Source organism: Papaver somniferum, chromosome 5 (genome assembly GCF_003573695.1).
Source record: "Papaver somniferum cultivar HN1 chromosome 5, ASM357369v1, whole genome shotgun sequence".
NCBI lineage: Eukaryota > Viridiplantae > Streptophyta > Magnoliopsida > Ranunculales > Papaveraceae > Papaver > Papaver somniferum.
The window spans coordinates 187,141,445-187,162,835 of NC_039362.1; the positions used below are offsets into that span (position 1 = coordinate 187,141,445).

The 21,391-nt window shown below is 36.4% G+C and overlaps 3 protein-coding genes, 1 long non-coding RNA gene, 2 other non-coding genes and 1 pseudogene across 11 annotated transcripts; 2 read left to right on the forward strand and 5 right to left on the reverse strand.

The window, feature by feature from the left end:
* The first annotated feature begins 389 nt into the window (after window positions 1–389).
* On the forward strand, window positions 390–4,439 carry LOC113280334 (annotated as a pseudogene).
* Window positions 4,440–4,897: 458 nt separating this feature from the next.
* Window positions 4,898–5,284, reverse strand: LOC113280335 (eukaryotic translation initiation factor 2 subunit beta-like). The gene has a single exon (XM_026528977.1). The coding sequence runs from the start codon at window positions 5,282–5,284 to the stop codon at window positions 4,898–4,900; it is 387 nt and encodes a 128-aa protein (XP_026384762.1).
* A 203-nt stretch (window positions 5,285–5,487) lies between these two features.
* On the reverse strand, window positions 5,488–5,571 carry TRNAL-CAA. The gene has a single exon. It is a non-coding gene; the product is annotated as a tRNA-Leu (tRNA).
* Window positions 5,572–7,631: 2,060 nt separating this feature from the next.
* Window positions 7,632–8,639, reverse strand: LOC113278634. The gene is made up of 3 exons (XR_003325590.1): window positions 8,306–8,639; window positions 7,854–7,923; window positions 7,632–7,724 (listed from the first exon to the last, which is right to left on the reverse strand). It is a non-coding gene; the product is annotated as an uncharacterized LOC113278634 (long non-coding RNA).
* Window positions 8,640–12,649: 4,010 nt separating this feature from the next.
* On the reverse strand, window positions 12,650–12,733 carry TRNAL-CAA. Its single transcript has one exon. It is a non-coding gene; the product is annotated as a tRNA-Leu (tRNA).
* A 77-nt stretch (window positions 12,734–12,810) lies between these two features.
* On the forward strand, window positions 12,811–15,410 carry LOC113283974 (60S ribosomal protein L6, mitochondrial-like). Of its 4 annotated transcripts, none has more exons than XM_026533353.1 (4): window positions 12,811–12,964; window positions 13,077–13,139; window positions 14,404–14,673; window positions 14,755–15,410. In XM_026533353.1, the coding sequence occupies exon 4, from the start codon at window positions 14,790–14,792 to the stop codon at window positions 15,096–15,098; it is 309 nt and encodes a 102-aa protein (XP_026389138.1). In that variant the 5' UTR covers window positions 12,811–12,964; window positions 13,077–13,139; window positions 14,404–14,673; window positions 14,755–14,789; the 3' UTR covers window positions 15,099–15,410. The 4 variants fall into 4 exon arrangements, with proteins under 4 accessions (XP_026389138.1, XP_026389139.1, XP_026389140.1 ...); XM_026533354.1 differs by having other exon boundaries at window positions 14,404–14,664; XM_026533355.1 differs by having other exon boundaries at window positions 14,404–14,640.
* An 87-nt stretch (window positions 15,411–15,497) lies between these two features.
* Window positions 15,498–20,972, reverse strand: LOC113283971 (ADP-ribosylation factor-like protein 2). 3 transcript variants are annotated; one of them, XM_026533350.1, is made up of 8 exons: window positions 20,723–20,972; window positions 20,542–20,612; window positions 18,370–18,423; window positions 17,943–18,149; window positions 17,734–17,844; window positions 16,798–16,960; window positions 16,430–16,510; window positions 15,498–15,887 (listed from the first exon to the last, which is right to left on the reverse strand). In XM_026533350.1, exons 4-8 carry the CDS (start codon window positions 18,005–18,007, stop codon window positions 15,750–15,752), a joined length of 558 nt encoding a protein of 185 aa, XP_026389135.1. In that variant the 5' UTR covers window positions 18,008–18,149; window positions 18,370–18,423; window positions 20,542–20,612; window positions 20,723–20,972; the 3' UTR covers window positions 15,498–15,749. The 3 variants fall into 3 exon arrangements, with proteins under 3 accessions (XP_026389135.1, XP_026389134.1, XP_026389136.1); XM_026533349.1 differs by having other exon boundaries at window positions 17,943–18,152; XM_026533351.1 differs by having other exon boundaries at window positions 17,943–18,179.
* Between the last annotated feature and the right edge of the window lie 419 nt (window positions 20,973–21,391).

The following is a 21,391-nucleotide window of genomic DNA, read 5'->3' on the forward strand; positions in this document are numbered from 1 at the left end:
GTATTGTTATCCAAAAAGGGATTGGAGCCCAGCTTGTTGCCTGGCTTCCATCCAATGTTTGTAAACTCCTTCCCGTTGACGATGAATAAATTTATCTCTTTTTTATAAATTAAAAAAAAAAAAAAATTCTAGTTCGCCTAGCTGGCCTATAGTCAGCGACGTGCATGGCACTGAGTATTGTGTAGGAAAGTTTTTTCATTTGGTCGTTCTTTTCTTTTCTGATCCGTGCCTACCACCAGCACCACCTTTCTTGTACTTGTAAGTGTTGAGTGTATTTTTGTTCCTTGTTCTTAATCAATTCCATTTGGTTTGATCTTGCGTCAGAATTATCCATATTTTTATTTTTAATCTTGTTTACCAAAATAAGAAACAGATTGATTGTTGTTTCAATGGCACAAGAAGCTATTCCAATCACAGAAGAGGTGGTACTGCTTTCTCTCTGCAATTCGATTAACCCCTTAATGTTCTTATTTTACTTCATCTTTTGTTGTTAGGTTGTTCTTAGAGGAGATGTGAACACCCATGTGAGATTGATCACTTTGAATAGACCTCGTCAACTGAATGTCATCTCACCCAAAGTGGTATGTATGTATGTTAATTAATTAGCTTTATCAAATTTACAATCTTCATCCCTATTTGATTTGATTGATTTATTCACCTCTAGGTTTCCCTGCTAGCTGAATCACTAAAGAAATGGGAGAAAGATGATAACGTTGAGCTTGTTATATTCAAGGTTGGTATATTTCTTTTCTTCATTTAGTCTTAGATCTTCTTCTTTGAGAAAACGTAATTTTGTGTATCTTTTTTGTTGCTGTTGCCATCACCAATCTTTTTCAGGGAAATGGACGTGCTTATTCTGCTGGTGGGGATCTAAAAGTGTTTTATGATGGAAGGGATTCATGTAAGAAATGATCAGAAGTTGTTGCTTCCATCATCTGAATTTTTCTGTGTTCCTTGTGAGAGCAGACCATTTAGAAACACGGGGTTATTGCAGATGATGCATGCCGTGAAGTTGTGGATAGGATGTATTGGCTGTGTTATCATAATCACACCTACATGAAAACCCAGGTACTAGTACTACCATATTGGTTTCCATTTTCATCGGGTGAAAGTGCACTAATTTAGTCCTCCAGGTGGCTCTTGTTCATGGATTCTCAATGGGTGGAGGTGCATCACTAATGGTCCCATTGAAGTTCTCAGTAGTCACAGAAAAAACGGTGCGCGTGTCATGCTTCTTCAAATATCAATCTTAATCAAAAATTTCAACTTTTTTAATTTTATGTATATCTTGTACCCGCCTCTTGTTTTCCTTTGCCTCCAATATATTTATGGAGCGTTCTTTCCAGATTGCTGTTTATGACATAATTATTGCTCTGCAGATCTTTTCAATGCCAGAAGCAAGTATAGGGTTTCACACTGATTGAAGTTTTTCCTACATTCTTTCTCGTCTCCCTGGGTCTTTGGGTAAGAATTTGAGTGTCGAAAGTTGAATGATGCATCAGTTTTATTATTCAATTTATAGTGCCAGTCTGATGTTTAGGAGTAAAATCTGCAGGTGAATACTTGGCTTTAACAGGTGCTCGACTTAACGGGAAAGAGTTAGTTTCAGTGGGTCTTGCAACTCATTATGTCCCTTCAGAGGTGAGGGTTAAACATTGTTTTTCCTTCTTTTTATGCCTATTTTAAGATTGTTAGGGGTTGACATCAGTTGCATGTATTGCAGAAATTGCCTGAGCTTGAGAAGTGCCTGATAGATTTAAACTCAGGAGAAGAACATGCAGTCAAATCTATTGGACGTGTACACATGCTCTACCACAGCAATGGCCCAACAACAGCCAGAGAAAGCCGTCAGTAACCACCAGAACAAGTCTCCAGGAAGGTTCGCTTCCTATGCAGTCATAGTTTGTTGTATTTAGTTGAATCTTCCCTGTATATTCGTGATAAGTTGAGATATTCCCTGTATTTGTATCCATATATATATCTAATGCAAAGAAAGTGTCGACACAATTGTGTGACAATTCCACATAGAAATCTCATAAATTTAAGATGGTATCCTTGTAGAATCCTAGGAACCCTACTCTTCAGTCTTCCGCTTCATCTCTGTCATAGTTTGCTTCATCTCTGTTATTTCACTATGTCTACCACAGATCACTCGTCTCCAATCTCACCAGTTCACAACTCCAATCATACAGAAACTAATGAAACCCAAACCCCTTCATCAGGAAATCCTAGAACCCTAGACCCTTACATAATTCATCCAAGTGATAATCCTGCAACAGTGTTATCTTCTCCTCTTTTGCAAGGGGATAATTATGGTTCCTGGGTTAGGGGAATCACAAAATCTCTGAATGCTAAGGGCAAGCTCGGTTTCGTTGATGGATCTCTTCCTCCTCCAAAGGATGAGTTGCAGTTTCAATGCTGGAAAAGGTGTGACGATCTTGTAGGCAGTTGGCTTCTCAACTCGTGCCAACCTGACATCAGGGCTAGTTGTTTATATGCCCCCAATTCCCATGCTATCTGGAAGGATTTGCAGGTGAGATTCTGTGTTTCCAATGCTCCAATTCTTTTTCGTTTAAAGTCCTCTATTGCTTCCATCAGACAGGAGTCTATGCCTGTGTCTCTCTATTATACGAAGATCAAAACACTCTGGGATCAGTATGATTCCCTGGTAGCTTCTACAGAGGCTTGTATTTGTGGTGCTGGCAAGCACATGATTGAACGGCTTGAAAGGGAACGTGCCATGGAATTCCTACAGGGTTTGCATGACAGGTTTTCTAACCTTCGCAGTCAGATCTTAACCATGGACCCTTTCCCTACTGCACTCCGTATTTTCAATCTGGTTCAGCAGGAGGAAGAACAACAACACATCACTTCTGTTTCTCTTCCAACAGTTGATGCTGCTGCACTCAATTCGAATCGTCATTTTCCATCCAGTTCTCGCCCTTCAGCCAACCAAAACAAGCGACAGCGTCCATTCTGTGACTATTGCAACAAGCTTGGTCATGTCAGAGACAAGTGTTATCGACTCCATGGTTTTCCTCCCAGCGCCGGTAACTCTCTGCCAGAACAAGTCTCCAGGAAGGTTCGCTTCCTATGCAGTCATAGTTTGTTGTATTTAGTTGAATCTTCCCTGTATATTCGTGATAAGTTGAGATATTCCCTGTATTTGTATCCATATATATATCTAATGCAAAGAAAGTGTCGACACAATTGTGTGACAATTCCACATAGAAATCTCATAAATTTAAGAAAATCAGTGATCGAAGAATTCTCCTTAGATGTTAAACCTGATGAGGACAGCATTCTAAACAAGTACAGAAAATGAACTTAAATTTTTTGTGTTTCCTTTTTCTTTTCCCCCCTTAAGCACAAATGTTGTCATTGAATATCAAGGTTTTTGGGATAACACCATAACGCAGTAATATATTTGCATCCAGGCAACGATTGACAAGTGTTTCTCAAAGGAGTCGGTAGAAGAGATATTTGAATCATTGGTAGGTTCAGCAAACTCCATCTCATCATGTCTTACCTCAGAGTTCTTAAACCTAATACATTCTTTTCTCATCAGGAATCTGAGGCAAACAATGAGGAAAATGAATGGATACCTGCAGTGCTTAAGGGCTTGAAAAGATCGGCCCCAACAGGATTAAAAATAACATTAAGATCGGTATACTCGCAGCTTATACTTCAAAACTTTGTTTTCTCTCGTAAGTTGGTATTCACTTGGCTGATTATGTATGGCAAAAACTGAAACAATTTTTTTCCTTTCAGGTTAGAGAAGGAAGGGAGCAAACTCTACCCGAGTGTCTGAAGAAAGAATTCAGGCTCACAATAAACATACTAAGAAAATTAATATCTGGCGACCTCTATGAGGTAGCATATAAGCTAGTTTTAGTCCATTTTGAGTGTTACGAATTAATACTTCAGTTTTCGGCATAATATGCATGTTCCTTTTTGCCCAAGTAACTCAACACATTTTTCCTGTTTTTGGTCTTGAAAAAGGGTATAAGAGCCTTGACAATCGACAAAGACAATTCCCCGATGGTACCTCTTTCTCTTCATCACATACGTTTTTCTTTTTCGCTCCCCACTGTATTTCTTACTTTGCAAGGTTTTTATGACAGTGGAATCCAGCTTCTTTGGAGGAGGTAACCAGTGAGAAGTTAGACCTAGTTTTCCAGCCTCTCAAGGAAGACTTGGAGCTTTTCATTCCCACTGCAGCAGAAAGCAGGTCAGTCCATCCTTGTTTTCAGTCTGTCAGCTCCCATTTTGTTTGTCCCTTGATTGGATTTTTTGTGCTGAAATAAATTAAGAGATAGTACAAAAGAACCCCAAAGTGATGCCTTTGGTCCTGTCATTTCCTGATACATATAGTGTATCAGAACTAATAAAAGGATTTTTTTTTTTTTTTTTTTAACAGATGGGATGGCAAAGTATGAGAATTCAGTCTATCCTAGCTCAAACACAACACTGGCTCCGGATCCTCAGTCAGCAGTGAGGTTTTCTTTTACCATGAAATTTCCGTGGTTTGGTTAAAAACGTGTAAAATTACCTACTAATGGTATGTCTGAGTTGCTCAGCATGACTCACCGTTGTTCAGTTGTTTGTTATCTTCCCACGTCTTTGCTGTGGCTGAATCTCTACTTGTAAGCTTTGTACATGCTCGTTGTTTCCTGGTCAGTTGGTATTCAACTCCCCCGCCATGTACACAACTTTCCATAAGACCAGACAGTTCACTTATGGATGTCTACAACTGGATAAATTGCAACTCAAAATCGGAAATAAATACTAAACAAAATTTGTAAGATAAATATTATTAGTAGTAGGATGGATGGATAATTCTCAGAACATTACATTAATCAGTACCCAACAGTAAAAGCAGATTTTCATAATAATTTTATGTCTCTGCATTGCATATAACATAATCATTGATATATCTTTTTAGAAACTCATCAAAAATATCGTGAGTAAATCTTCCTTTAACAACCAGCTTCTGTTGTCCATCCAACGATCCAGATGTTCCCATCTCAGTGAGTAAGAAGTTCATAACATGCTCTGGCTCTCTGTTCATCTTTTTGCAGATATCCATGAAATTCACAAGGGCAGTCTTGTTGAGGCCTTCACGACCACGTTGTACTTTTGGTGGCATGAGTACATCTCCTACAAGCTTTTGAATATTCTCTTGAACAACGTTCACTGCGCCATCAAGGAGCTCTTCATATTCTGGATTATTCTCGCGAAGAATGTTCACCATGCGATCAAGGAACTCTTCATATTTGGCCATTGCTAACTGAGATTGAATGGGATAGAGTTTTGTGATCTGTTAAAGAGGGTTGGAGTTTTTATGAGAGCTTGGTTGAAGGTAGCTGCTTTATATAGACTACTTTGAGGTTCTAAATTCAGGGATGATGATCGGAAAAGGAAAGGTCCTCAAAAAAGGAAAGCAAATAACAAACAGAAAGGTCTTCAAAAAGAAAAGAAAAAAAATGTCAGATGTGGGATTTGAACCCACGCCCTCTCTCGAAGACCAGAACTTGAGTCTGGCGCCTTAGACCACTCGGCCAACCTGACTGTTTGTTATGATTACATCAGTCTATACAGAACAAAAGAAAGTAAAAGAGTACTTGTTGGCGCTTTTTCTGAAATATTAATTGTTCACATCAGACATGACTATTCCAACATTTTAGCTTGGCGTGCGACGGGCTTCTGCCAATGCATTTTGGATTTGGTGTGTGCGGGTTTCGTCCCACCCCGTGGCGATGTATTTTTGATTTGGTGTGCGCGGGGATTCATTCCGCCCCGTGGCGATGTACTTTTGATTTGGTGTGGCAGAGAAAATACATTAGATAGGTGGAGAATATGTACAAATTTTATTTATTTTTTCCTTTTATTTTCGCAGAAAATATGTGGTTTTTTTTCTTTATATATTAATTTGGAAAAAGAAGTCCTAATATAGTAGTTACTCGATTCCTGTGGCAATATATTTTTGATTTGATGAGTGCGGGGTGAATGCCGATGTATTTTCTATTTGGTGTGACAGAGAAAATACATTAAATAGGTGGAGAATATGTGTAAATTTTATTTATTTTTTCCTTTTAACTTGGTGTGCATGGTGCTTCGCCTCGCCCCGTGGAAATGCATTTTTGATTTGGTGCGCGTGGGACTTCGCCCTGCCCGGTGGCGACGCATTTCTAATTTGGTGTGCTCGGGGCTTCACCCCGTCCTGTAACGATGTATTTTTTTTTTTGATGTGGCAAGGCAAATACCTCAAATTGGAGGAGAATATGTGCATATTTATTTGTTCATTTTATTTTTCCAGAAAATATGTGGGTGTTTTTTTCTCTTTATATATTAATTTGGAAGAAAGAATCCTAATATACTAGTTACTTGATTTCCAAATTGAAATTGGATTTCCGTAAAATTCCAAATATGGTAAGTTAGGTTTTCCTTTTAAATTTGTAATTTATAAACCAATCATATGTTGGCAAGTTTTCTCACCTAAATATTTTCACATCATGAATTCCAAATTAATTTTAGTTTCCATTTTTTAATCTTTTTTCTATTATTTTTAAACCAATTATATGCTTCCAAGTGTTCTCACCAAAACTCTTGTTCTACAAAACTCAAAAAAATCTTATTTCGGCCAATAAAAAGTGAGTGTTTCCTCACCGTTCAATGTGGAGCGATGTATTTTTTTTATTTGATGTGGCAGGGCAAATACCTCACATAGGTGGAGAATATGTGCATATTTTAATTATTTGTTTCTTTTATTTTCGCAGAAAATATGTGGATGTTTTTTTCTCTTTATATATTAATTTGGAAGAAAGAGTCCTAGCATAGTAGTTACTCGATTTCCAAATTGAATTTCGACTTCCGTAAAATTCTAAACATGATAAGTTAGGTTTTCCTTGTAAGTTTGTAATTTTTAAACCAATCATACGTTTCCAAGTGTCCTCACCTAAATATTATCACATCATGAATTGCAAATTGAATTTGGTTTCCTTTTTTTAATCTCTTTTCTATTCTTTTTAAACTAATTATACGTTGCCAAGTGTCCTCACCAAAACGATCGTTTCACAAAACTTAAAAAAAGGCCAATTTCGACCAATAAAAAGCGTCTTTAAGTTTTACTTAGAGGTGGATTTCTCACGTCTCTGTGGTCGTTTAATAGAGAGAAAATTGGGTTCCAGTACATATGCAAGGATTTTAAAGGGAAGGAGATCCAATTTCTTTCGTGCCAAATTCTATCAGAAATCCTATTAAAATAACTTTTCATGTGAATATTTATTAGCCACCCCGTTCACATTAACATTTGCAGGCTAACATATTCGAGGATACCTGCAAAGCTACAACAGATCGTTGATTAGACAATAATATAACCAAAAAAAAAACGAAAAGCAGCCATTAGAAGAGAAAAACGGCGTTCTTATGACCCATATAAAATGGTGTTGTTTTTACTGTAATTACCTATAATAACTTGTGTAAGCTAAAATATAGGAAACTGCAGATTAGGTCCTCCAAATGAGGAGAACTACGTGCCTGGTTTATATAATGATATTTTTGGAGTATAAAGAAATGCAAAAATCCAATCTCTGCCGTTAAACACGGTTCACATCAAAATCTAAATCTTTCATGGATATATATTTTATCTTGTGATTGAGAAGTATAGAAACAATGATTTTTGAAAACCCCAACTATATATGTTGATGCTGGAAAAATCTCGCCTATAAAATCCCAAGAATTTGATTAGTAAACATAAGAACGTCCAGGAGAAATTAGAAGAAATTTTAAAATCAGAATAAAACATAGAAAGGGAGCAAACCCTAATTTCTTTCTGTTATTAAAATACGCACCAGCTGGAACAAAAGAAGCAGCAACACCAATAACAGACGTCGTTTTAATCAATAATAGTTTCGATTATCCCTGCAAAACAAAATAGTAGGCGCAATCAGACATCGTAAGAAAAAGAAAAATCAGTAAAATTCTATATATGAAAGAGAATCCACGGAAAACACAGGATTCTGCTTTTGCTCGGGTGATTTATAAGAGCTTTTAAACCTAAAAATAAAAGACTTCTCTTTTGGAAATTATATTAATCCACATCTAAAGTTTCTATATTTTCCAATATATTTTTGACACGCGTTTATGGCTCTGGATCTCCTGTCTCTAATTTGGGTGTCTTTTCGTGTCCCTTCATTAAAAAGACGACATGTGTACATGTAAATTTACTTAAAATATGAAGGCTGTATACAGTTAAGAAAAGGAGTGAAAAATGGAAAATAAAATAAAAAGCATTTGAACTTACCATTTTTGCTTAAATCCTCAATGGAACCCATTTCCAAACCAAATCGTCTCATGGTAGAATTCATTATGTATAAAAAAGAAACTCAAACAACGAGAATCGTTCCGAAAACAAATATGCCATTAAAATAAACCAAGGAGTGAAATGGAAATAGGCCTGGCAATGATGATCAACAATCCGAGCATTTTACATAATGGACTGATAATTAAGTAGCACTAGTATGGATCAGATGAAGACTTCATGAATTTTGATCCCGTTTTATAGATTTGAATTACAAATGGGTTCTGATCAAACATGAGTGCAGTAATTGTAGCATTTTATCTCTATATCATAATTAATCAACAAACTTATATACCAGTACTACCAAAACACCATCATTTATGCTTCACAAAAAAAAAAAAAAAACATCATCATGATCATACAGATGATGAATAAATATGAGTTTGGGTTTTCGTCAAACAACTATGTCGTTTTTTTTCATTTTTGTTCAGAAAGAGAAATAACACATACAAATACTCTGTTTTGGTTTGGGAATTGGTTCGGATGAAAATTTAAACTGAAATGGTAAGTTTAACTGGTTTTCATACTTTTTTGCTTTATTTACTCAATATCCCAACTGTTAAAAGTTTTCTTGTATTTAAAGTAAATATGTAAAGACACGTGTCTAATTTTCATTGGAGGGACACGGAGAGACACCATAATAGGAGGCAGGTGATCCCGATCCGCGTTTACAGTATATTTTTTTTTGACCAAGAATACTTATCTAAAATATATTTTTTTTTTAAATATCTTTTATTTCAATCGATTTTTTTTCTAATTTTGGTAATCAATATACCTTAAAATTTCGAAATAGTAAAAAAATCTTTAACTCAGGAAATAATATCATAATATTGATAAAACTCCAAGTTATATCTTCGTACTTCCCCAATCAGTGGTTGGAGCTATTTTTACGCAAAAAATATCTGAACCATTTTTTATTTTAAACCGGTTTTTTTTTATATTAATAATTTATTAACTTATTAAACCAGTTTAGTTTTAATTATGAAAAAGAATAAAACTAAGAAAAGTAACAGTTAAATCAGGATGATTATTCTGATCAGAATTACGAAATTCGTTGTTTTGGTTTTCTATGCTCGTTTTGTATTAGCGATCTTCTAGATCATAATCTTTGCTCTAAATTATTTTTTCAAAATACTAATAAAAATTTTAACTGACGTGCAGACCACAAACAAAGATACACGCCAAAGGTATTCATCGTCGGATCAAAAGTTAGTACCCAGGACCGCGCTATTTTTTTTTTTCCTTTCAATTTCTCTATTTTGGAGTTTTAATTCATAGTTTGGGATTGTAATTAGAAAAATTCTATTTTTTAAGATTGTAAACGGACATTGGACATTTATCGTTATTTATTTATTATGTGATGCATAATTGTTTTAATCTGTTGTTTATCATGATGAAATTGTGGATTTTGTGATTATCATGATGAAATTGTGGATTTTTTTGGCACGTTATGAGATTTTTAAGATTTAGCTATTTTAGGTCACAAAAAATCCCCTTTGAAATTTATTGGCCTAAATTTAGCTATTCCAAGCAAGATTTCTTTGTGAATATTTTTTAAGATTTAGTTATCTTGTTATTGGCAAAAAAAAAAAAAAAAAATTGGTGGGCCAGAGTCAACCAGAAGCGAGAATTAACGTGGAACCCGATGAATGAGAACGCTTTAAAATACTCTGTTATTATATAGAGAATACCAGGTTGGTAGTACATATGTATCGATCAAGTGGTATATTTCACATTAGTAGGTGAATGACTTAATTTGTTTCATCGGTGGTAGCTGGTAGGTGAATGATTTTTACTTACTCCTCAGTAGGTGAATGATATTCTGATGGTAAAGATCATGATGAAATCTCTCTTGGTTGATGATGCAATATGGGCTTATAAATACCACATGAATTGTACTCACAGAAACACACAAACAAGTTAAAAAAAAACAAACAAACAAATAGAAATTACCTGAAAAGTGAGAAAGAAATGGAAGCAGCAGCAGCAACTCCTACCATCATCATCACTTCTCTTAATGATGATACTCTGCAGGAGGTACCATTAGAAAATCGAGTTCCTCCTGTTGATGGTGGAGAAGTAGGATTGGTGGCTAATTTGAATGGGAGCCAGGCAGATGTTCATGCCATGATGGCACAAACACTCCCAAAATATGTCATCATCCAATCCAACATAAACAACCAATACGTGCACTTGTACACAGAAAATCCAAGCGTACCTAGTCCCCTCCGGTATACCGGAGGGCATAGTTTCGACTTGGATACGAGGTTTGAGGTGGTGCCAGCTACCACGGGAACTGGACTCATCCATATTAGGTCTTTGCGGAACAATAAATACTGGGAAAATTTTGGTACCGCCAACAACTGGGTCGCTGCCATGGTCGACAAACCTCAGGAGAATCAGTCCGATACACGCTCTTCCAGCCTGTCTTCGTGAACTCCGACAACAAAGCTCCACCACGCCGGCACTGGCAGCTACGTTAGGATGTTTCATGGTGACGGCCATTATTTCCATGCCTTGTGTTTATGGCCAGACAAATATAATGATGTGTGCACCTTGATTGACTGGGAATCCGTCGTTGTGTTGCCTGATCTTATCAGGATCAAGGGGGTGAACAACGGAAACCACCTTAAGGCCTTCGAAGACGGTTTTATGGACTTCAATAACCAAGTCGATGATACCTCATTGTTCGACTTCGAGGTGACTCCAAGTCGCAACGGAGGCATCCGCCTCAAGAGTGCTCGCTTTGGCAAATGTTGGACGGCTATGGATACGAGTGATTGGGTATTGTTACAGTAAAATTCCTTCCATGACACCAACACCGTGTTTTTCCCCACGATAATTGGTGGAAACCGCATCATCATGCGGTGTATGAAGAATGGGCATTTTTGCAACAGACACTCAGCAGACGGCAAGAACAACTACCTCGCCACACTTAATATATAGCTGACCCGACGATTGGAGCCACGTGGATATTGAGGAGCCTGTTACCTCAAGGAGGATCAATAACGTCATATATCACCTTACTGATGCAAGGCTTTACAATGAGAAAACTGTAGCACTCATCACTGATTATTCAAGCAACAAGACGAATAATCCCTTGGTGTCGGAATTAAATCTTAAGACTACAGTTTCCAATTCAACTAGTTGGAGTACAAGTGTGACGGTTACCGCTGGTGTCCCAGACATAGCATCCGGTACGCTTGAGATTGCAGGTGAAGTTACCAAATATGCGGAATGGGGAGGAACGGAGACGGTAACCGCCGAAGTTGGGAATGTGAAAACTATCACTGTGGCACCTATGACTAGGGTGAAGGTGAGTATGATGGCAACACGGGTTTCATACGACATACCATTTTCGTACACTCGGCATGACGTCTTGAAAGATGGGAGTACGAAAATTACTGAAAAAAACGATGGCCTTTTTACTGGCCACAATGGATATAATTATAGGTACGAGGCTGTCCCGCTTCCTCTCGAGTAAACCTCGCTTTGCCGGTGGTGCTGATGACTGAACCTACTGAACTGCATGCATGCAGCACCCACCTCAGTTGGCACTTCGTTTGTTTGGCTTTGCTTTATTTTGTTTGTTTGTGGTGTGTTTGATTTTCTAAAAGGATAAATTGCAACTGATTTAATTAGATGATGATAATACAAAACAAAATACTACTAGTACGATGAATAATTAATTCTTACAAACATTCCATTAATCAGTAGAAAATATTTGATAGGAGGAGCAAGCAACAGAATAACTCTCAGCACCACATTGCTGGGGTTTCAGAAAAAAGAAACATAATCAAATTTTCCCTTAACAACCAGTCTCTGTTGTGCATCCAAATATCCAGTTGTTCCCATCTGAGTAAGTAAGAACTTCATAACATGCTCTGGCTCCTTGTGCATTTTTTCGCAGATGTCCATGAAATTCACAACGGCAGTCTTGTGCATGCCTTGACGACCACGTAGTGATGTTCTTGCTGGCATGAAAGCTCTCTTACGGAAATCTCCTACAAGCTCTTGAATACTCTCGCCAACAGTATTCACTGCGCCATCAAGGAGCTCTTCATATTCTGGATTATTCTCACGAAGAACGTTCACCATGCGATCAAGAAACTCTTCGTATTTGGCCATTGCTGCTGAGATTGAATGGGATAGAGTTTTATGATCTGTTTAATGGAGTTGGAGTCTTTTTAAGAAGGTTAGAAAAACAGGTTGATGATCGAAAAAGGAAAGCAAATAAAAAACAGAAAGATCTTCTAAAAGGAAAGCACAAAAAAAAAATTAAAAAAATGTCAGATGTGGGATTTGAACCCACGCCCTCTCTCGAAGACCAGAACTTGAGTCTGGCGCCTTAGACCACTCGGCCAACCTGACTTGTTGGTGCTTTTTCTGAATTATATCTATTAGTAGAGTATTGTCTGATTTAACAAATTTCGGCCAAGCTTGAAACATTGAACCCACATAAACGGAGTCAGAGTCAGTAGTGAAGCAAATCAAAACCCTCGAGCAACACCACCAAAACCCCTCTCTCTTTCTGTCTCTCCATTCAAATGATTTCCGTTTGATTTGATTTTTTTTAATCTTATCGTTATTACAAGAATCCAGGTAAGATTTGAACGATTCTGGTTTAGGGATTTGTTTCATACGGATTCATTTATGTATTTGTTTTCAAGGGATTTGTAGTTTTGATTACCTTTAAGGGATTTTGCAATTGCAGGATTTTTCTGCAGTTTTTGATCGCATCTTGGATTGGGTTTCTTCCTCTTTTTCGTAAGAACAGGTAATTTCTCTCTTCTAAATGATATATTTGGATAAACCTGAACTTAGCTGATGAAAGAAACCCTAAATTTGGTTACAAGACATTGATGTATATCAATGTCAATTGCCAACTAAACCAACAAAATTGTTCAGCATCAGAAATTGCAAAACATTTGGTTTTACCTTTATTCTAGGTTAGGGATAACCTTACAGGATTGAACCTTAGGATTGCTAACTGAAGAATTGAATTAAAGTTTCTACGGTTGGCGTTTCTTTTGGGTGTTAGTAGCTTAAACTCCAAATGTGCCTCCATTTTTCTAACTCAAATAGGATTTAGTACTTGGAACCAGAACAAAAGAGGGGTTGGTCTGGTTTCATTGTATTTCCTTGATCTATGTAAATATTTCTTTGTTTCTTGATTAAACTAGATAAAGTTGAATTGACACAGATAAAGCATTCACATCGGTTACGTGAGGATGAAGTAAATAAAACATGTAGGTGGGCATTGGCTTTGGAGTTCAAATACGCGAATGCGGTTTTAATGCTAATCTTAGTGATAGACACATATTAGTATATTACACCTAATCAACTTAAACCAGCAGTTAACAACAACATGCTAAAACTGAAAGTGTCTTTATCTTTGATAATTAAAATTGAGTTTGAATCAAAGAGAAACTAGTCAATTGAAGACATGGTGGTAGATTATGACGTACAGGGTAATTGGAAATTGTCTCATGTAACATCTTTTTTATCGTTATATTCGAATATATATTGGATGATATTTCAGTTTCATTTTGTTTATAGAGTGAAATAAGTTTATACTCTAATGGGGTTCTCTCTTCGAGCTTTAGCATATTGTTTTGTTTCTTTTTTTACTGTGCATTTGAAACATTTAGTTATGGGATTACAAGTTTAAGCTGAATTTGCATACACATTGTTCAGTATTCTCTCCCAATTTTACAAACCCAATTTAAAACGCATGCTAGAAGCATCTATTGTTGCAGTTATTTAATACCTCAACCTTTTGGAATGAGATCGTTACAGAACCATGCTGTTTTTAACTTTCAAGGAATTTTATGTTCATTAATTCATTATTTGGGTTGTGGAGCTCAATAGAACTGAGTACAATGGAGATCAAGTTCTTCGGGAAAACCTAATTTTAATCAGCTTAGAAATGATTCTGGTTCTTTTGTGCTTCATTTTTTGTTAGATCACTTGCAGAGTTAAGTTACTAATTTACTATAATCATGAACCATGTTTTCCTGTTTCCTTTTTATCTGATTCAGGAATCCGAACACATACTATTTCTTCACGGGTTTTCAGACAGTGTAAAGAAGAAAATGATCAACTTAACTTCGAAAATGCTTATTTGAACCCACTTCCCCTCTATCTTGTGTTGACGGATCATTCTCGTTTGCATTGCTGGTTGAGAGACAGTTGCAAACGGTGTATGAACAAACAAACTAACTGAAATGAAGCATTCTCCCAAGGAAATAGTATCACTGGTTCTGATAGAAACAGAAGTATAGAACTAAAATATTCTGTTGGTATAGGAAGTAATTTTTCTTCAAATATCTTGTTTATTTTTTCTTGTTTAGCTGTTCATATAGGTATTCATTCTTTTTTCTTTGATACAGTTCATCTAGAGTGGTGATTACCTTGAACAACTCAGATGGAAGCTAAATTCTTTCGGTTTCTTAAAATCGTGGGAGTAGGATTCAAGGCCAGGGCTGAATCAGAAGGCAGGTTGCTGTTTCTGAAATTGGGTTACAGTCATGAAGTCGAATTGTCTGTTCCACCAGCAGTTCGTGTGTTCTGTTTTAAACCTAACATCGTTTGCTGCACTGGATTAGACAAGCAAAGGGTGCACCAATTCGCTGCTGCGGTTCGTAGTTGTAAACCTCCTGAACCCTACAAAGGAAAGGGAATAATGTATACTGACGAAGTTATAAAGAAGAAGCAAGGGAAGAAGTCCAAATGATTATGCCAAGGCGTGCCTTACTGCCTTAGCATGGAAACCTTTTCTCTCATAGCATGTGTGTTTGAAGGGCTAGGTGCAGAGAGAGATCTTACCTTGTCCCCTTCTAGTAGCTTTTTTTGTTAATCATTTGAGAAGTCCGACATTTGTTATATTTTGATTAGTAAGAGAACGAAGTAAAATTGTGGAGATAGAGAGACTGATTATTTGAGCAATCAGATATCGTCCATTTTTTTCCTTTCTAATTTCTCCAACTTTTAATTGTTGTCCTTGCAGTAAAAGTTTAAAATGTCAGATCCTTTACTTTACTGCTTACTTTGAAGATACATAAATTTCATTTTTTTATTTTTTTATTTTTTTCTGGTAAGCTGCATTCTCATACTTATAACAGATTCCAAAACGGAGAAAAACTTCACTAGGTACAGACCCTCACTGGGAACATCATCGTATAACTGAATTCAAAATGGAGTTTAACATCAGTGGGAGCATCTGGTAGTAAAGAGACCCCAATTCATTTGAAGCAGCTAAATATCTTTTGTTTGATACATGAACAATTTTTATGACTTAACTAAACACATTCAGGCAGTGTCCTCAAAGAATGGGAACATCTTTCTTGCTGGATGGCCACTTCCAAAAAATCTTCTGAGCGTCCACTTAGTCAAGAACATAGATTCGAGAAGCGATATCTTGAACCATCCAGTCAAACGCCTCCAGCAATCCCTCCCCAGTGTATGCACTGCATCCGACAATTTTCCAGTGCCGGGTTTTGTCCATAGCATCTAAATTGAGCACCTGCGGAGGTTTAATAACTTTATTTTTTTAACTTTGTACATAGCAACAAACCACACGTCCTACAAGATATCTGCCAGTCATCCTTCCTCGTGAAGGAAGAACAGGGAAGACAATATTAGTAGAGGTTAGGACAGAGACTCAAATGTACAGGGAAGATATAGATGCCGCACAAGTAAGCAGCAGATACAACCTAACTATCGCACGAGGCTTCCCACCCCCTTGAGGGTTTGGTCATGAAAGATATAGAGCCTTCAAAGCAGTGAAAAGATGAGAGAAGATTGAATGGGATTAAGATACCTAGCTCCATCCCAGCTTATGAGTAGCTAAACATCAGATGAGTATTAATATAGGAGCTCATTTGTTGCTTATAATAGTAAGGGGAATTTCTAATTAAGCATGTATGATGAACTTCCATTATTTCAGATAAGTGCAGATCCTGAACATTGGTCTTGTCTAGAAGGTCTCATTGGATAAGCGAATAAGGTTATCAGATTGAACAATGATGAAAGTTAAAGATTTTTAAAAACCAGTAGTAACCTTACCTTAGCGATCTCATGTGGTGTCAGAGCACCTTGTATGTCCTGCTTATTAGCTAGTATAAGTAAGGTAGCTCCTGATAGCCTCTGTCGGAAGCACAATTAGGTTATATTAATCAATGAAGTACGTCTAAGAAACACAAAACCAACAGCAGTTACTTCCAAGGAGCACCGTTAAGCAGTATAAGGGACTACTGCCGCAACTTAACTACATCGATAATGTAAAACTACCTACCTAAATGAAGATAATAATTGCATTCTATTCTTGAAATTTATGTGCGCAAAAGCAAAGAAGCAATTACGAATACAATCTCTCTACAGACACAAAATGACAATTAGAAGTACTATAATCTATCGACACAGTCTGACATTACCTCTTCCTTCAAAAGATTATCCAGTTCCATTTTGCAATCCCCTAATCTCCTAACATCTGAACTATCGACAACCCATACCAAACCATCAGTTTGTTCAAAGTAATTCCTCCAATAAGACCTAATGGTTTTCTGCCCACCAATATCCCATATATTAAGAGTATACCTGAAAAAACAGCAAATGATAATTAGAATGAAATACCAGTTAAGAGTGACAACAATTGCAAGTTGCCAACCATAAGCAAACGCTTAAAATAGAAATTTCAGATGTGTTACTACTAACAATTGTTTCAGGATTTTCCCCTCGTAATATGTTTCATTGTTGCAATCATTTAAACATGAAATGAGGTTTTTAAGTTAGTTCTCAAATCTTACACGCCTCATCTCATACTGGATGGAACTACACAAAATAACAGCCCATGTCACTCTGGCACTTCAATTAGTGCTGGACAGACAAAGGTCCTTTACACTCGGAGTTCTGAGGAAAATTGGACCTCCGTGTGAATTTTCGATGTTCAATTGGCCAGCTGGTCCAAACGGTTACAACTAGCAACGAGGAAAATTGGTCCCTCCATGTGAACTCTCATCGTTCAATTGGCCAGCTGGTCCAAATGGGTTCAACTAGCAATTCCAGAAATGGTTTCCTAGTATTTCCAGGTTATTCAGAAACTAAACAAATCAAAATGACTCGGTGATTTTCTCTGTTTTTATCAAGTAAAAGGAACATAGAACACATAAACAAGAAACTTAGAACAATTGCAATTTTAACTTTTCCTTGGTAAGAAAAACAATCATTGCTCCTCACATGCTGTTCAACAAATTTCCACTAGAAAAATCAATCAAATTTCTACAAAAAATACAATAAGTTTTCATCAAACAAGATTATGAAGTAGACAGTGAAATAAACTCATATAGAAAAAGGAGCTTCAGCTTACTTACTTATCATAATTGATGGTTTTGATATTAAAACCTAATGTTGGACTGATAACACTAGTATCTTCTCCATTGATTCTCAAGACTATCGTTGTTTTACCAGAATTATCAAGTCCCCTGCAAAAAAAAAGATAAAAGAACACAATTAATTCTCAAAATCAAATCCCCTGCAATAAATAAAAGGATGAGATATTATGGAGGTTTCGAAGACATACACCATGAGAATTCGCATCTCTTTTTCTTTCCTTTTGATTTTTCTAATGATACTGAGAAGTCCCATTTTCAGATGCACACTTCTGTTGCTGAATTCAATAAAACCCTTGATGATATTGAATCTGCTGAGAGGTGGTTTTGATTAACAAATTCTGATGAACATGCGTATAAACTATTCACTGTGTCCCTAAATCATCAAGCTCTTCGATCTTCTACAAACACACAAAAGAAATGCCAGCCTAAGAAACTTTAGTTCAGTTCTTCAGTTAGCTATCATAAGGTTCATTCTAGTAACCCTTGACCTAGTAAAAAGTTAGAACTAAATAACTAACTGTAGTGCACTTTCTGAAAACAATTTATAGTTTCAGTTGGGCATGTAAAACTGATGCATATTTAAGGTTTCTTTCATCAGAGAGTGAGAGAAAGTACCTGTTCTGATTGCAACTGAGCCAATCCTAGATGTGAATCAAAAACTGCAAAATCCTGCAATTGCAATATTCACAATCTGATTAATAATCTCTTATCTCTCAATCTAATCGAAGCTATAAATCCCCTGAAAGCAAATCCATAAATTAGTTCGTAGGAAACAAACCCCTAAACCAAAACCGTACAAAAGTACCTGAATTCTTGGAAATCGATCAGAGAGCGAGATGGAGTAGGAAAATTAAATCAAACAGAGAAATTGAATGAAGGGACAGAGAAGGGGGGGTTGGTGATGTTGCTCATAAATTTAAGAGGTTGGTTTCAATGACATGTTAAAGTTACTCGCTATAGAAGCTTTAACTGTTAGATAGAGAAAATACAATTTACACCACTGAACTATGTGGATTTAAGGGATGAAAAACATCCATCTGAAATACTACTGGTGAAATTGGCTGGATTAACTTTTGAAGATTTAGTCATGACCTTCTAAAATAGATGGAACATATGTTCTCAGCAAATGTAACATAACATAAGGAAATTGTTCTGGATTGCTGGCAAGACCTGATTCAGTATTTCTTTAAGAGAAATTGTCGGGAAGTCAAACCACTTTGAACTCCTCTCAGTTCCTTAATAAAGAAACTATTAAAAAATCTTCTAAGATGATCAAATTTTGCAATTAAAAATTCAAAAACAAACCAAGATCTTAGATTGCAGAATCCAAATCTGTAAATGCATCTACAAACGCAAAAGAGAAGAATGGTATAATTCATAAGAACGGATGGTAAATCTAGAAATCAAGTCAACTCCAAGTTCTCTGCACCATATTCTTAAAATGCATTGGACAATACGAGAACAACATTCTTTTACGAACTAGCTTTTAAATTGAGAGAGAGGAGGGATCTAACAGTTTCACATTTGGTTCTCTTAGATTGCGCATCCGATAGCACCTGCTTCATGGCTGTGGTACCAGTGGTAACACTTGCATTTCCAAGCTAGAGAAGATTCTTAAATTTCTGTGTAAGATGTTTCTAAGATTCAAAAAGATGATGGCACTGTGCGCTCGTTACACTGGGTTGCCCCTTATGAATTACATGTATTCAGAACCCTATACTGGTTATAGAAAATTGAATTTTACAAAGGACTTAAGCAGAACCAATAGATCAGGAGACACAAATCAGGCTCTACTACTGCTCCCCAACCCCGCTCAAAGTGAGCACACACAGGTTTTTGGAGATGCCACTAAAAACAATCCCAATTCCCGAAGTTTGAAAATTAATCGCAGTAAACTTAACCAGAAATCAAATAAAGTAACAACAATGAGTACAAAAAAATCAACCTAGATTTACAGCTTAAACTCGTAATCTGATAACTAAAATGTTTCAAAACAGTACGATGTATGCTAAAGGTGGAAGATGAAGAGAGAACCCCATTGAAGTATAAACTGAAACACATTCAATATATCTTCGACTATAACAGCAAATATTACCTGGGATACTACCCAATTTCCCTGTACATCATAATCTACCACCACCTCCTCAATTGACTAATTTTCTTTTGACTCAAACTTGATTTTAATTGTCAAAAGATAAGACCCTTTCAGATTTAACATGTTGCAGTTAACTGCTAGTTGAGTTGATTAGATGTAACAAAGTAATAATGCGCCTATGACCTATAACTAAGATACGTATTAAGATCGCATTCGTGTCTTTGAACTTAAAGGCCACCTACATTTTTTATTTACTTCTTCGTCCTAGCATAACCAATGTGAATGATAATGAATATAACAAAACCAGACCACTCTTTCTATCCGTTTCCAAGAACAAAATCCTATTTGAGTTAGAAAATAGAGGTGCATTTGGAGTCTAAGCTATTCACAATACATATAAAAATAAACTGCCCTGAAATCACCAAGCTCTACGACTTTTTAGTAACGCACAAAAGAAACCCCAACCTAAGAAACTTTAGTTCAGTTCTTCATTTAGCTACGGTAAGTAATCCCTAACCCTTGGTATAAAAGCTAAAACTAATTGATGTGCATTTTCTGATATTCAACAATTTTGTACATTTAGTTGGCAAGAAACACAAAGGTAAGCAAATTTAGGGTTTCTTTAATCAAATAAGTTCAGCTTTATCCAAATTGTGATCTCTTAAAAAGAGTGAGAGAGAAAATGAAAGTACCTGTTCTTATGCAAATGAGGAAAAACAGTAAACACCAATCCTAGATGCAATCAAAAATTGCTGCAGAATTCCTGCAATTCAAATGACCAAAATCTCTTAAGCTAATCAAAACTACAGATCCCGCGAAAACAAATACATAAATTAATTCGTAGGAAACAAACCCTTAAACCAAAACCGTTACCTGAATTCTTGGAAAATCGAGCGAGATGGAGTAGTAAAATCAAATCAAACGGAGGAGAATGTTTGAATGAAGGGAGAGAGAAGGGATTTTGCCGGTGTTGCGCAGGGCGGCAGGGGTTTTCTCTATTCTCACTGGTTAAAGCTCTTTGATATTTTAATTCTTGCTTTTATTTAGCTGGAGTCATTGAAAATTGTACTGATACTTTTTTGGGATGGAGTCACTGGACATTGGAGTGTGCAAAACTGAAAGAAAAAATAAAATAAAATGAAAGTATCACTTTTCTTCTCTGTATTCTGCTTAGTCTCCTTCGTAAACAAGTACTCGTGCCCATTTCAAGCTAGCTCACTTGCTTCTGGTGGAGATGCATGCGATGCGACTGATATATGTATATCTTCCAGGAAGCCTGGAATTAGTTTGTTCAAAAATGACAGTCAGGTACTGGTTCCCGAAATCATCAAAAATGAGAGAGAACTTCTAAGCTTCTATATGGATTCACTAAAAAATAATCTACTGCACATGAGCAGCTGGAACCGAGTTTATGAGAGGTAGAATTTTGTTCAATAGTGTAAACTTACTGTTAGTGAAATAAACTTACGGTTACAGGCTACAGCCACCAATTGTTTAGTGAAAGAAAGTTAAAATGTTAAAGTCACCAAATACCATGAGGAA

What these genes read in the sequence shown, in the direction of transcription:
- LOC113280335 (XM_026528977.1), bottom strand. Translation starts at nt 5,284, where the DNA reads ATGGCCAAATATGAAGAGTTCCTTGATCGCATGGTGAACATTCTTCGC.
- LOC113283974 (XM_026533353.1), top strand. Translation starts at nt 14,790, where the DNA reads ATGGAAGCTAAATTCTTTCGGTTTCTTAAAATCGTGGGAGTAGGATTC.
- LOC113283971 (XM_026533350.1), bottom strand. Translation starts at nt 18,007, where the DNA reads ATGGGACTTCTCAGTATCATTAGAAAAATCAAAAGGAAAGAAAAAGAG. An exon ending in GAGATGCGAATTCTCATGGT is followed by an intron (nt 17,845 to 17,942) that starts GTATGTCTTCGA and finishes TTTTTTTTGCAG; the next exon opens with GGGACTTGATAATTCTGGTA. An exon ending in ATAATCTTTTGAAGGAAGAG is followed by an intron (nt 16,511 to 16,797) that starts GTAATGTCAGAC and finishes TGCTTCCGACAG; the next exon opens with AGGCTATCAGGAGCTACCTT.